The 15,997-nt window shown below is 40.0% G+C and overlaps 1 protein-coding gene across 2 annotated transcripts in view; it reads right to left on the bottom strand.

Moving 5' to 3' along the window:
- Positions 1-6,855: 6,855 nt before the first annotated feature.
- Positions 6,856-15,997, bottom strand: part of WDR3 (WD repeat domain 3) — a 44,143-nt gene continuing 35,001 nt past the window's right edge. For both annotated transcript variants that reach the window (XM_068540588.1, XM_068540590.1), the window contains exons 22-27: positions 11,937-12,029; positions 11,414-11,461; positions 10,696-10,739; positions 8,928-9,056; positions 7,427-7,520; positions 6,856-7,126 (exon numbers count right to left, since the gene is read on the bottom strand). In XM_068540588.1, the coding sequence (XP_068396689.1) occupies positions 6,971-7,126; positions 7,427-7,520; positions 8,928-9,056; positions 10,696-10,739; positions 11,414-11,461; positions 11,937-12,029 (564 nt within the window). In that variant the 3' untranslated portion in view covers positions 6,856-6,970. The remainder of the gene's footprint in view (positions 7,127-7,426; positions 7,521-8,927; positions 9,057-10,695; positions 10,740-11,413; positions 11,462-11,936; positions 12,030-15,997) is intronic.

Genomic DNA, 15,997 nt, shown 5'->3' with positions numbered 1-15,997 from the left:
TCTAACCTACTTCAATGTGATTCTAAAGTTCACTCTTTCAAGTGCTATTTTTGATGTTGATCGGACTCTCCAAAAAGCAAGGGTACAAACACAAACAGCAGGATGCCCTTTTGGACTTGAGAATTTAGTTAGGCCAGTGGTTCTTAAATTTTTTGGACTCAAGACTCCTCATGTATTCTTAAAAATTATTGAGGATCCCAAAAACCTTTCGTTTATGTGGGTCATATTTATCAATATTTACCAAATTAGAATTAAAACTGGAAAAAACTTATAATTTATTAAAAAAATAAACCCAGTATATTACCATAAATAAATTGTTAGTGAAAAATAACTTTTCCAAACAAAAATTAATAAGAAGGGGAGTATTACATTTTTGCAAATCTTTTCAATGTCTGGCTTAATAGGACATAGCTGGATTCTCACATCTGCTCTGTATTCAATCTGTCACCATATCACACATCACATAGTCTCTGGAAAACTCCACTGTACGCTCATGAGAGAAAAAGGCAAATAGCATCTTGCATTAGTTTCCTAGGGCTGCTGTAATAAATCTGTGTTTGTGTCTCGAGGCTGCCATAACAAAGTACCGCAGACCAGGTGGCTTAAAACAATAGATATTTATTCTCTTGCAGTTTGGGGGGCCAGACATTTGAAATCGAGGTGCCAGCAGGGTTGGTTCCTTCTGGAGGCTCTGAGGGAGAATTTGTTCTATGCCTCTTTCCTAACTTCTGGTGGTTGCCAGCAGTCCTTGGTGTTCCTTAGCTTATAACTCACTCTGATCTCTGCCTCTGTCCCCAGTGGCATTCTTCCCTGTGTATTTCTGTATGTCTCTCCTTATAAGAACAATAGTCATTGGTTTTAGGGGCTACTCTAATCTTGAATGACCTCATCTTAACTTGATTGCATCTGTAAAGACCCTATTTACAAATAAGATCACATTCATAAGTCCTGGTAGACATGAGTTTTGTGGGGATAAACTCAGTACAGTCCACCCTCTGGTTCCCCAAAATTCATACCCATCTCACATGCAAAATGCACTCACTCTATCCCAATATTCCCCAAAGTCTTCACCTATCATGGTGTCCTCTCCATCTATGGACTTGTGAAACTAGAAACAAGTTGGTCAGCTTGCAAAATAGCATAAGAAGACATTCCCATTCTAAAAGGAGAAAATGGAAAGAATAAAGGAGTCACCGATTTAAGTGTTTGCAGTGCAGAGGGGCGGATTTCCTAAGGTTTCAAAACCTGAGCATAATTGTGTCTTGATCTGCCCTCTGGGCCAGAGGCTTCATCAGCACCCCCCTCTAGACCCACAGATGCCTTGTGGGCCCCACCCTCTCAGTTGTTAGCCTGGGATACAGTCTTATCCTCTGGGCAGCCCATTTCCTGCTTACAGAAGCCCAGAAGTCTGGCAGCCTTCCTTCATTTCTTGTCTCTGTCCCCCAGGCCAAGCAGGCAGTTTTTGCTGATAGAACATTCTCAAAAGCCATCAGTCTTCGTGGATGTCAAGGAGATCCACGCCATTAGACGTGAGGGTTCTCCACAGGTCCTTCCTGGATAGTCTCACCTCTGTTCCTAGTTTCTGCTGAGATGGTTGATTATACTCATGGTCACAAACCTAATTTCTCCACTAGGTTTTCCAGCTGCACCCTTGATGAACTCTCCAGAGCATGCCTTAGCATTCCCTGCAATATGGACAGGCTGTGAATTTTCCAAATCATCATGTTCAGGTTCCTTTTTGCTGACCATTTCCTTCCTCAGTTTATCTCTTTCCTCTTGTATTTTACTATAAGCAACAAGAAACCAGGACACATCTTCCATGTTTTGCTTGGAAACGGCAGCTGGAAATCTAATTTCATTGTTTATAAGTTCTACTTTTTACCCAACAGCAGAACACAATTCAGCCAAGTTTTCTGCCACTTCGTAACAAGGATCACTTCCTCCACTGTCCAATAACATGTTCTTCATTTCCATCTGAGGTCTTAGCAAAAGCACCTTTAATGTTCATATTTATACCAACATTCTGTTCATGATGTAGGAATTCTCTAAGACGCTTGAAGTGTTCTTTACTTTCCCCATCACTTCCTTCTGAACCCTCACCAAAAGTGCTTTTACTGTTCATTATCTCTACCAACAGTCTCCTCAAGGTAATCTAGACTTTCTTCTATCATGTAGCTCAAAATTCTTCCCGCTTTCACCCATTACTTGATTCCAAAGCCACTTCCATATTTTTAGGTATTTGCTATAGCAGTACCTCACTTCCTGATACCAAAATTTGTTATCAGTTTCCTGAGGCTGCTGTAACAAATGACCACACTGGGTGGCTTAAAACAATGGATATTTATTCTCTTGCAGTTTAGGTCTGAAACCAAGACCTATTAGAGAGTTAGTTCCCTCTGGAAGCACTGAGGGAATTTGTTCCATGCCTCTCTCCTAGTTTCTGGTGGTAGAATCCTTGGTGTTCCTAGGGTTGTAGCTGCTGTCATTCCAATCCCAATCTCTGCCTCTGCTGTCCCGTGGCCTCCCTCCCTGTGTGTCCTCACATGGCATTCTTTTTTTTTTTTTAATTTTAATTTTACTGGAGTATAGTTGATGTACAATGTTGTGTTAGTTTCAGGTGTACAGAAAAGTGATTAAGTTATACATATACACGTATTATTCTTTTTTAGATTCTTTTCTCATACAGGTCACCACACAACATTGAGTTCCCTATGCTATACAGCAGGTCCTTGTTGGCCATCTACCTTATATATAGTAGTGTATGTATGTTTATCCCAAGCTCCTGATTTATCCCTCCCCGCCACATTTCCCCTTTGGAAACCATAAGTTTGTTTTGATATCTGTAAGTCTGTTTGTTTTGTAAATAAGTTCATTTGTATCATTTTTAAATTAATTCCACATATGAGTGATATCGTATGATATTTGTCTTTCTCTGTCTGACTTACTTCATTTAGGATGATAATCTCTCGGTTCATCCATGTTGCTGCAAATGGCATTATTTCATTCTTTTTTACGGCTGAGTAATATTCCATTGTATGTATGTACCACATCTTCTTTATCCATTCATCTGTCAATGGACTTTTAGGTTGCTTCCATGTCTTGGCTATTGTAAATAGTGCTGCAATGAACATTGGGGTGCATGTATCTTTTTGAATTATGGTTTTCTCCAGATATATGCCTGGGAGTGGGATTACTGGATCATATGGTAGTTCTATTTTTAGTCTTTTAAGGAACCTCCATACTGTTCTCCATAGTGGTGGTACCAACAGTGTAGGAGGGTTCCCTTTTCTCCACATCCTCTCCAGCATTTATTGTGTGTAGACTTTTTGATGATGGACATTCTGATTGATGTGAGGTAGTACCTCATTGTAGTTTTGATTTGCATTGCTCTGATAATTAGTGATGTTGAGCATCTTTTCATGTGCCTCTGTGTTTGTTTTTTTTTAACGTAGAGCTGCATGAGCTGTTGTATAGTTTACAGATTAATCCCTTGTTGGTTGCTTCGTTTGAAGATATTTTCTCCCATTCTGGGGGCTGTCTCTTCATTTTGTTTATGGTTTCCTTTGTTGTGCAAAAGCTTTAAGTTTAATTAGGTCCCATTTGTTTATTTTTGTTTTTATTTTCCTTACTCTATTAGGTGGATCCAAAAAGATATTGCTGAGATTTATGTCAAAGGGTGTTCTCTATCTTCCCCTAAGAGTTTTATAGTGTCCGGCCTTACATTTAGGTCTTTGATCCATTTTGAGTTTATTTTTGGGTATGGTGTTGTGTTGTTAGAGAATGTTCTAATTTCATTCTTTTACATGTAGCTGTCCATCACATGGCATTCTTATAAAAGCAAATCATTGGATTTAATCTTATCTAGAATGACCTAATCTTAACTAATTATATTTGTAAAGATCCAAATTCCAAATAAGGTCACATTCATAGGCTCTGGGTGGACATGAATTCCTGGAGGACATTATTAAATTTATTGTTTTGAAATATTTTTGACCTTGTGGACTCCTCGGAAGAGTCTTCAGACCCCTAGGGGTCTTGGAATATACTTTGGGAACCACTGATTAAGGTGTGATTTATCTCGGTTCTAGTCCATGCCTTTCAGAAGTTATCTTAAACTAAGTAGTGGTGAAGTTTGAAACTCTAGCTGGACAATTCTGAAAACTACAGAAGAGCTTTCAAATATTCGTAATGTCTGTTGGCACCAATCTATCAAAAGTAATGACATGCTTCAAAATTGTGACTCATTGCTAAAGAAGCTCAGAACTCAATCAAGAACTGAGAGAAGTTAACTGAAACCTGAGTGCAAATATAGGATTCCTGTTACCCAAATCACATGAAAGAATTGGAAGAGGTATGATCTTTGAGTCCCCTATTGATATAGGAAATAGTTTTGAAAAAGGACTAAACATATCCTTATATGCTTCAGAAAGAATGACATGGGTTAATTTAGTCCCTATATCTCCTCTGTAGTCTCAAAATCTTGACCAGTAAGGAGGACTATTTCCTTAGCCTGTCTACGATGGTGACTGTAACATGAGTATGAATTACTGTTCCAAACTGTCCCATAGCTGAATAAATATCTTTTCAACCCTGGGAAGGTTTGGAAATAAAAGTAAAGAATGAATAAGCACTCAAAAAAGAAAAAAAAAAAAGTAACGACATGAATGTACCTAATAGAAGAAATGTCTTAAGTGATGTTGTCTTTATGCCTCTTTGTTCATATTATCAGAGTTAATGAGATTAAAAGATGCCCAATGTACTTACTCATATTAGACATCTATTGTAAAGATTCTCTGTCATATCTGACAGATAACATTTTAGTCCATTTCTTTCCAATCTTATCTATGTATATATTGGAATCATTCTATAGGTTTATACCTTGTATGTCTCACACAGTAAAAGTAACATATTCTGTGTTTACTCTGAGCCAGTGGTAAGTACTTTACAATAACTTCAGTGTAGGTAGCATCATGCCATTTTGTAGATGAGTAATCTGAAACATAACCAGGTTAGGTAATTTGCTCTACAGAAGCTGTATTAGTTATCTATTGCTACGTAACGAATTACCCCAAAACTCAGTAAGCTTAAAGCAACAGACATTATGATCTCATAGCTTGTGTGGGTCAGGAATCCAGGCATAGAGCTGTTGGGTACTCTGGCTTAACTAGGGGTGAACCTGCTTTCAGCTCACTCAAGCAGTCATTGGCAGGATGCAGCTTCTTACAGGCTGTTAGACTGAGGACCTCAGTCCCTCACTGGCTGTTGTCTGGAGATTGCCCTCAGGGCATCTCACAACATGGCAGCTTGTGTTTACCAGAGCGATCAAGAAGACCTGAGAGAGCACGAGCAAGGCAGAATTCAGGGTTTTATAACCTAACCTTGGAAGAGATATCCTATTACATTTGTTGTATTCTATTCTTTAGAAGCAGGTCACTAGGTCCAGCCTACGCTTGGGTGGGTAGGGATTATACAAGGGCAGCTAGCACTCGGCCCTACCAAGGATCGGGCCAGTGACTGCGGTACACGTCAGAGCTGCTCGCATCTCACAACCTCAGAAATAAAGAGATAGGACTTAGAATATAAGGTGATGTTATCCTTAAGAGCCTTAGTCCTATCTCAAAACTAAGGCTCTTAGATTATGAGGAAAGGGGATGGATTGTAGATACTGTTTGTAGGCCAGGTGGCTTCCTCCTAAGCTCCTGCCTGGTCTGGCCTGGAAAGGCTGCACTGACGGATAGGTGAGTAGAACCCTACATGCCAGTGACAGACACCACTGTCTCCTTGGTCACTGTCCTAGATGCTCTGCTAGACTTCTTTGGGATGAGATATGACTTATGATACTTGTCACAGAGAAACACTTTAATTAATACAATTACTACACTAAGCACCTAACTTCTAGCCAGGGAATCTCAAATTGTTAAGCATATACTTCGTATTAGGAGTATACCATCTAAGCTTATTTGAAATAAATATATATAGACATATGGAGATTTATTTATTTCTATTTTAAGTTAAGCTTAGATGGTATACTCCTAATAAACCATTCATGAGCCTCCTCTTTATGGCATTACAGGCTTCCATAGGTAACAATGCATCATTTGCAAGAGATTATTCATTAAATGGTTTCAGTACAAAGGATTGTATGTAGCCAATGGCTGGCTAAACCAATAAATTCTGACTTAATGACTAGAAATTAGCTTGGCTTAGAATTTTTTTTTAAACTCACCTGTTAACCTCAAACCTTTAGGTAAGGAGTTTCAGATACTTTGACCAAAAGCTATATAGCTCAGTTACTTACTGTACATTTCACTTTATCTGAGGTAAGTTCCCCTTCTCTTTGATTAGTGCACAGCAAGGCATCTCTACTTGACTACTCTTTAATTAGAAACAACTACTTAGAGAAGTATAAACAGCAATTAATTAGGAGCTTTTTATACACAGATAAAACCACCTACAAGAGATTAAGTTTAAAGAGGCTGTTCTAGATAACTTTTATGGTCCCTTTCAGTTCTGTAAGTCCAAGACTCTGCATTTATGGGCAGAGGGCAATCAGTTACATACCTGATTGTCTCAGTAGGCAGTAAAACCTAATACAGAGAGGCAACAAATTACCCAACAAATCTTCTGACATAAAAGAAATAAGGAAAACTTCTGAAATGTTAATTTCAACTCTAGTGAAACAAATACTTAATTTTAAAAAAGTTCTTTGCTTCCTGCTAGAAGGGAACAACTCCTGCAGGGCTTGCCATTCAGAGCACAGATTTTAAACTAGTCTGTGTTTCAGGCCAAGAAATGGAGCCCATACTGCTATGCTGGAATTCCCTCAGGCAAAGTTAGGAAACACATCCTAGGATCTTTCTTTTGCAACATGATAACCTCTTATTTATTTCAAAGATTACACCAACTCTACTGCTGCTTAGTTTGGAAGTCCTTTTCAAGAAAAAGTTGAAAAAGGCACCACATTTCAGTTCTAAGTCAATGTTAAAATCAGCTTCTCCCTCTTTTTCTTTTTCCTCTTCTTTTCTTCCAAGTGGCTGGTAGCATCAGCAAAAAACATAACTTCACTTTTTGCCTCACATTCCCTCTTGAGATAATCAAGACCTGCCAGGTTGAAGCCGATAACATCCTGAGAAAGAATACAAGAGAGATGAAATAAACGTCCTCTCAATTCAGTTCAATATCGCAGCATATGTGAGTCAGGGGGACCAAAGCTTCATGTGTTGTTACTCATCCTTTCCTAAGGTTTTTCCTGGTTTGTTTGTTTGTTTTCCTTATGTCTACTAGCTCCAATGAAAACCTCATCTTAAATACACATGCATGTCAGGTCAATATCACCAAAGACACGGCATAGCACACTATGCTACTTGTAAGTAACATACACACTAGAATTTTCCCCTCCTTGTTCTGTCTCTACAAAGATACTTACCCGGACTTGGCTGACTTTTGAAATAGTTGTTTCCTTTAATTTTTCAATCACTGGCACAAGCATTTCGTTGCTAGTGATCTGGCCAAAGTGAATCCTAACAAAAATAAAACCAGGCATGTCACAAAGAAGGATAGTGGTTCTAGCTCTACCTATCCCTTCTAGAACTAGCAAACAGACAAAATGTCCAAAAAAAAATCATTTCGCCAATCATGGAAATACAGAAATGCTTCTAGGAAAAAAAACTAAAGAAGTTTCTTCCTACTATTCAGTTCTATCCAGTAACAATTTTTAAAATACTATCCTAACATTCAACTCATTTGCAAAGCTGACTCTTTGCAATCTACCAGGTGGCCACAGATTTTGACAATGGTATTCTATGGAAAGATCAGAGGAAAATGAGCCTTCTAAGAATTGCTAACTCAAAGATTTATTAATATTTCAGCCATAAAAAAAGAGATGATCAAACTCTGACCTAGAGTACCAAGATGCCCTTGATGATTCATGCTCCTTTAACCTCCACATTCACCCTCACCCTCAGTTGTGACCTGCCATATCTACCTGGTAGAGGTAGCACCCATCTACCATCCCAATATGCTAGAAATATTCACTGTGTTTCTCTTAGAATCAGTAACCCCGATTCAATAGCACATATGCCATAGCAATAAAAAATAAACTGTAAATATGACAACAGAATAATATAAACATATCATTGTTCTTCATTTGCTACTATCCTGAAAGAAATAAAGGAATGAAGGGTTACTGATCATGAAAAAAGGCCAATTCACCAAATACACCTGTTTTCTTCTTTTTAACTATTTGGTATTGGCTGAGCAGTTTCTGTTTTCCTAATAGCATTTTAAGGAATGTTCAAATTTGCCTCTATTCCTGTCCTCTGATGTAACAGCCTGAGACTGGGGGACAGAGTGGGAGATAAGAATATATTACGCCTTTGTAAATATATTTTCCCTCTGTTACATACTAATAAGAATTCTTCCTAGAATATAATCTAATGAACATTTTCTTTATGTTTCTTAGTTCCCTCCAAATATGCCCCTATTCTTCTATTTGTACTTGTAGACACCTGGGAAATAAACTGACTACTCCTTAAAATGCTGTTATGAAAACAAAACCATTCAGTTTAAACTCAGTAGTCAAAAAGAAACACTGAGGCAGACTGGCCATTCAGAGATGGGCTTTCGGCAAACTGACTAGAAACGGAGCTGCTACCTTAGACTGTAACCTGGAGACCTCTGCCTGCCTGAGCATCCTTAGCAACATAGTACCTCATGCTACTTAAAGAGTTGGGTCATCACTATTTGCGTTTTACGAGCAAGACTGATTCCAAAGGATAAGAATTATGTCAGGCAGCACTGAAATTCCCAACAGTCTCTGAAACGGGAACATCACATTTCTTAATCCCAAAGTATGGACAGCTTCAGGTGAGGCACTACTGGAGCAGTTACGCGGATGAGACATGATATACTTTTGGAAAGGACGTTACCTGAGGAGAAAGAAGAGGCACCTACATAGAAGTTCAACATCAGAGCCCAGCTGGATGAATTCATTAAAGAGCTTAAGAATGTCTGGGATGTAAGAGAAAGGCAGCACAAGCAGAGATTCTTCCAGCTCACTGAAGAGGAAAAAATAAACATTAAAAATGCCACGTTTCTTAACATGGTCAATTTAAAAATCTTTTCCTCTCCTATTTTTTTCTTCTACTTTTATACTTGAGTAGATCTTACCCATCCAGAGTTAAACATACATCTGTATTATGAATGGTTCTCTCTTTTCAACATTTTGGTTTTTTATATTTAGTATTTTAACCTACTTGATGCATTCTGGTCCATGGCATGGTAGGAGAATCTAACTTTTTTATTTCAGATAACCAATTTCTTTAAAGCCTTTTGTTGTATATCCCATCTTTACATGATACTTCTTTTACCATTTATTGAGTCCTTCTATATCATAGAGTGTTCTAGGGCTTTAGAGTCTGTTTTGATAACTGATTCTGACAACAATCCTGTACTGTTTTAATTTTGCATTTTTACAGTTTTTTAATCTAGGAGAACAGCTCCCTCTTGTTCTGGTTTTGGTTTGTTTTACTTTTCTTGAGCTAGTTCTATTATTTCATCAATTCCAACTAGAACTCTCAAGAGGATTTCAATTGGGATCACAAACCTACAGATTAGTTTAAGAAAAACCAAATCTTTAAAACACAGAATCTTCCCATCTAGGAATACATCATACCTCCATTACTCTAAATTTTCTTTTACATTTCTCTAGCAAAGTTTCATTATCTTAGATAGGTCCTGTTTGTTTCTTGTATGGGATATATTCAGATATTGTGATTTGTTATTAAAAAATGATAACTCTCAGTAGATCAAACTCAGATATTATTCCAAAAATGAATGACAAAAGATATAAAAAAATTCTTAAAAAAATGGTAAGAGAAACAACTATAAAGCACAAGAAAGGGAAAGTAAAAATTCACAGGAAAAAATACAAATGGCCAACAAATATAATAAAATTTTAACTTTGTTAATTAAAAAGGAAAATAACACAGTACCACCTTTTGCCTCTCAAACCAGCAAAGAACTTTTTAAAAGCTGGTAAAAGTCATTACAGGCACTCTGACAGTAATTAAGCAACATAAACCTTTAAAAAGCTCATGTCCATTGATTAGTTAATAGACTGATAGGACCCTTAAGAAAAATAATCAATGATGACGACAAAGATTTATATATAAAGGTGTTTACTGAAGCAGTATTGATAACAGCCAAACACGTATGCACCACCCAATAGTAACTATACGTACAATGGAATATTTTGAACTAATTCAATGATGTGTTTTTGAAGAATATTACTAAAGTGAGCAAGTGCTCAGGAAATATTCTGTGAAAAAGGACAGGATATAAAAATGTATACATATGATTCCAACTGTGTATGTACACAGAAAATAAGCCAAAGGAAATATACAACAAAAAATGTTAACAGTTGGTACCTGTGACTGAATTATACATGATTTCATTACCTAGGATATAAAGTAGCACTGCCCTTCATTTGTCCTTTTTAAAACTATTCAATATCTCCCTTCATATTTTAGGAGGAACCTTCTAGTTCTAATTCAAAAAGAACATTATAATGAATTATTTTCCATCAAAATTTTGACATAGTTAAGCCTCTAAAGAAGATAACCATCAATTATAATGTCTGTTTATCTCATGTTCGGTAAATGGTATTAGCTGTAATAACTGTGCACCGGCACTCACCTTGACTTGATTCCTTTAAAAATCTCCAACACATAAGCTGAAGGCTATAAAGGAAGTGTGACAGCATTAGTGATACTCTTGATTTCTTAACTGAAGCTCTCTAATTTCCATCTCCTAAAAACCAGGGATATCTCTCCTTCTTATGAGAAACTGTTCTAAAAATGGCACTACATGCATGGGCTTAGACTGAGTCAGATCTGGGTTCACAATCCAGCTCTGCCACTTATCAACTATGTTCCCTTCAATCTGTAAGTCAGAACAGTCTCCTATCTATAAAATGAAGACACACTGACTCACATTACTATTGTGATGAATGAAACATGCAAGTAAAGTATTGAGTAATTAAAGATCACTAAAAGCATACATTGTCCCAGTATTCTCCCTCTCTCCTCTTTTATCTGACTAATTTATATCAACTTGTCCTCCAAAAACTTCAGTTTCAATGAATAGAATCTTCAGAGGGCTGTGGATACTAAACATAAATAAGCACTAAAAAAAGAATGCCAGTCCAGTCCAACCAGAAAGGATGACCTGAAGTTACACTAAAATGGTCCTTTTGAAATACAAAATGTCTTAGAGGATTCCAGCATTCAAGAGATTTTTAATGACAAAGTATTTCCCAATACGTCTATTCTAAAATCATAATGCCTCTTCACTTCCTCTCTTGTGCCTGAAAGTAACCTTAGAATAACCAAGGGGAAACCATTAGTCTACTCACAGAGATACTGCCATAAGCCATCAGGATGGGGTTGATGGGAAGAGGAACCTATGAAGAAATTATTAAATCAAGTCATTAAAAAACAAGCCTTTGATAGTGCTTATCACAGGCAGGGTCATAACAATATTTTACAGTTTTGAAAAGAGAGACCCTAAAAACTGACCCTAAAGAATTATTAAATTATTTAATAATAACTTTTAGTTTCAATAGTGCTTATTTATCAATGAGTCTGGGCAATACATTTCATCTAGAAATCCGAAATGTTTACCTGCCTCCCAAACGAAAGCAGGAATCTGAGTTTTTAACTCAATACAATAATCACCATGATCTCAAATTAACTATCCTTGGCTTTTTATTAAGACAAAGCTTCTCAATTCCTTCTTTCTAATGTTTGAATTAGAAAAGATTTTACTACATTTATCTCATTTCCTGAGTTAATAAATCCCCAAATGATGTTTTTTCCCTCAGGAATTGTCTCCATTTATAAATGTTTCTCAGACCGTAACTTAATGGACCGTCTTACCTCTTTCCCTGCAGCTTTACAAATGGCTTTGTGTTCTCTCATTTTTGCAGTTTCTTCTCGGTACAGCTCAATAGCCTCCATGATCCTCTCAGCCTACACAGATGATGGCAAAGGACAGAAATCATCACAACAAACTCACCATCGCACAACACTGCAAATGGAAGGCCTGATGAAAAGTTACCAAATGAAATTGCTTGAATCAGTTTAATAAAGATGTGCCAACAGTGTGCCAAACAGCATTCAAAGATGTCTTCGGGTTTTGTTTTGTTTTGTTTTAAATTTTACTTATTTTTGGCTGCGTTAGGTCTTTGTTGCTGCGCACAGGCTTTCTCTAGTTGCGGCAAGTGGGGGCTACTCTTCTTTGCGGTGCGCAGGCTTCTCATTGCAGTGGCTTCTCTTGTTGCGGAGCATAGGCTCTAAGTCTGTGGACTCAGTAGTCGCAGCACACGGGCTTAGTTGCAGCATGCAGGCCCTAGAGCATGCAGGCTTCAGTAGTTGCAGCACATGGGTTCAGTAGTTGTGACTCGTGGGCTCTAGAGCGCAGGCTCAGTAGTCGTGGTGCATGGGCTTCGTTGTTCCATAGCATGTGGGATCTTCCCAGACCAGGGACTGAACCCATGTCCCCTACTATGGCAGGCGGATTCTTAACCACTGCGCCAGAGGGAAGTCCCTGATTTTTCTTTTTTAATTTACAAGGAGACTGGGTCATGGATTCAGGTGAGACTACAAGTGGACACACTGAGTAGGGCAACTCCCAGGAACACCTGAGAGGCGCCACTTTCAGGAGATCAAACCTTCCTTTCTAGAAACCAGGCACTGATCCAACAGATTCAGCACTACTTCTGTCCTTGGTTACAAGGGAGGAAAACAGAGGTTATGCTCTTCATCTGTAAATTTCATCAACTTTTTGCCACAAAAGGCCTATCTGGTTGGGATCCCATTTAAAGATGAGATACAGGGGAACAATCAAGACAGCGGAGTAGAAGGACGTGAAGCTCACCTCCTCCCACAAATACATCAAAAACATATCTACATGTCGAACAGTTCTCACAGAATGTCTACTGAATGCTGGCAGGAGACCGTAGACCCCTGAATGGGCAAGAAAATCTCCATGTAACCAGGTAGGACAGAAGTTAAAAAAAAAAAAAAAAAAAGAAAGTAAGGAAGTCATCGGGTTGGGACCTGCGCCCCAGGCAGGGAGCTGTGAAACAAGAAAGGTTCTTGCACCCTGGGAAGTCCCCTCACCGGTAGGGAGATCAGCCAGGACAGAGGAAGAGCTTCAGAGCCTTGGAGAAGAACACAGCAACTGATCTGCAGCAGCTAGAATAGAGACCTGCACAGAGGGTCAGCGCAACTGCTCTACACTCCCCAGCCTGAGACACGTCTGCCAGTATGGGCGAGGGCTGGGTGGGGAAACTTGGGCTTTGGAGAGGTGCTGTTGTGTGGGCAGTGTGCGAGGGGAGGCGCGGAAGCCACCCTGCAGCCGATTTCCCTGAGCGAGCTCTCAGGCAGCAGGACACTGCCTACCTACATGAGCTCCAGGACTGATCACGAGCCGCCTCTGCTCCCATCGTGTGCTCCGGGGGCACACATGAGCCACCACTGCTGCTGAGAACCCCACGACCAGGCACCAGCCACTGCATCTGCACACCCTCTATTAAGGGGATAATGGCCAGCACACGTTGAGAAAAGAGGCAACAGGCATCCATACGAAAATGAGCCCTTGCACCAAAAATATTAAACCCACGCAGGCTACACAGGGATGCTCCCAGATATAAACAGCCCCCCAAGACCACAGTAGATAGACCTCTTCAGTCTAACAGAGACTGATTTCAAAAAGGAGATAATGAAAATACTGAAGGGATTAAGAAAGGCTATCAACATAAATGTAGAGTACTATAAAAAGGAACTAGAAACAATAAAGAGGAACCAAGAAAAATTAGAAAACTCATTTGTCAAGACAAAAACTGAACTACAGGCAATGAACAGCAGAATAAATAATGCAAAACGAATAACTGACCTGGAAGATAGAATGATGGAAATCACCCATCAGGACAGCAGACAGAAAGCCAAATGAGAAAAAATGAAAGAAATACAAGAGACCTATGGGATAATATAAAATGTACCAATCTACACATAATCGGGATTCCAGAAAGGGAAGAGAAAAGGGGATTGAAAATGTATTTGAAAAATTACGGCTGAAAACTTCCAAAACCTAAAGAAGGAAACAGATAAGCAGGTACAGGAAGCACAGAGGGTCCCAAACAAGGTAAACCCAAACAGACCTACACCAAGACATATTATAATAAAAAAGGCAGAGAGGAGAAGATGGTGGAAGAGTAAGATGCGGAGATCACCTTCCTCCCCACAGATACATCAGAAATACATGTACATGTGGAACTGCTCCTACAGAATACCCACTGAACGCTGGTGAAAGACCTCAGACCTCCCAAAAGGCAAGAAACTCCCACGTACCTGGGTAGGGCAAAAGAAAAAAGAAAAAACAGAGACAAAGAATAGGGATGGGACCTGCACCAGTGGGAGGGAGCTGTGAAGGAGGAAAGATTTCCACACACTAGGAAGCCCCTTCGCGGGCGGACACTGAGGGTGGCAGAGGGGGGAGCTTCAGAGCCGTGGAGGAGAGTGCAGCAACAGGGGTACGGAGGGCAAAGCGGAGAGATTCCCGCACAGAGGACCGGTACCGACCAGCACTCACCAGCCCGAGAGGCTTGTCTGCTCACCCACTGGGGCGGGCGAGGGCTGGGAGCTGAGGCTTGGGCTTCGGTCGGATCGCAGGGAGAGTACTGGGGTTGGCGGCGTGAACACAGCCTGAAGGGGTCAGTGCACCACAGCTAGCCAGGAGAGAGTCCGGGAAAGTCTGGAGCTGCCGAAGAGGCAAGAGACTTTTTCTTGCCTCTTTGTCTCCTGGTGCGCGAGGAGAGGGGATTAAGAGCACTGCTTAAATGAGCTCCAGAGACGGGCGCGAGCCGCGGTTATCAGCGCAGACCCCAGAGACGGGCAGGAGACGCTAAGGCTGCTGCTGCGCCACCAAGAAGCCTGTGTGCGAGCGCAGGTCACTCTCCACACCGCCCCCTCCGGGAGCCTGTGCAGCCCACCACTGCCAGGGTCCCGTGATCCAGGGACAACTTACCCGGGAGAACACACGGCGTGCATCAGGCTGGTGCAACGTCACACTGGCCTCTACCGCTACAGGCTCGCCCCGCATCCGTACCCCTCCCTCCCCCCGGCCTGAGTGACCCAGAGCCCCCGAAGCAGCTGCTTCTTTAACCTGTCCTGTCTGAGCGAAAAACAGACGCCCTCAGGTAAACTACATGCAGAGGCGGGGCCAAATCCAAAGCTGAACCCCGGGAGCTGTGCGAAAAAAGAAGAGAAAGGGAAATTTCTCCCAGCAGCCTCAGAAGCAGCGGATTAAAGCTCCACAATCAACTTGATGTACCCTGCATCTGTGGAATACCTGAATAGACAACAAATCATCCCAAATTGAGAAGGTGGACGTTGGGAGCAAGATATATTATTTTTTCCCCTTTTCCTCTTTTTGTGAGTGTGTATTATGTGTATGCTTCTGTGTGAGATTTTGTCTGTATAGCTTTGCTTTCACCATTTGTCCTAGGGTTCTGTCCGTCCTTTTTTTTTTGTTTTGTTTTGTTTTTACTTTAAAATAAAATTTTTTTTCTTAAAAATTTTTATTTTTTTATTTTAATAATTTTATTTTTTTTTATATTACTTTTATTTTATCCTCTTTCTTTCTTTCTTTCTTTCTATTTTGTCTCCCTTTTATTCTGTGCCGTGTGGATGAAAGGCTCTTGGTGCTCCAGCCAGGCATCAGGGCTGTGCCTCTGAAGTGGGAGAGCCAACTCCAGGACACTGGTCCACAAGAGACCTCCCAGCTCCATGTAATACCAAACGGCAAAAATCTTCCAGAGATCTCCATCTAAACACCAAGATCCAGCTTCACTCAACGACCAGCAAGCTACAGTGCTGGACACCCTATGCCAAACAACTAGCAAGACAGGAACACAGCCCCATCCATTAGCAGAGAG

Source organism: Eschrichtius robustus, chromosome 3 (assembly GCF_028021215.1).
Source record: "Eschrichtius robustus isolate mEscRob2 chromosome 3, mEscRob2.pri, whole genome shotgun sequence".
Lineage (NCBI taxonomy): Eukaryota > Metazoa > Chordata > Mammalia > Artiodactyla > Eschrichtiidae > Eschrichtius > Eschrichtius robustus.
The sequence above is the reverse complement of the archived record's forward strand: the minus strand, read 5'-3'. Positions and strand labels throughout refer to the sequence as shown.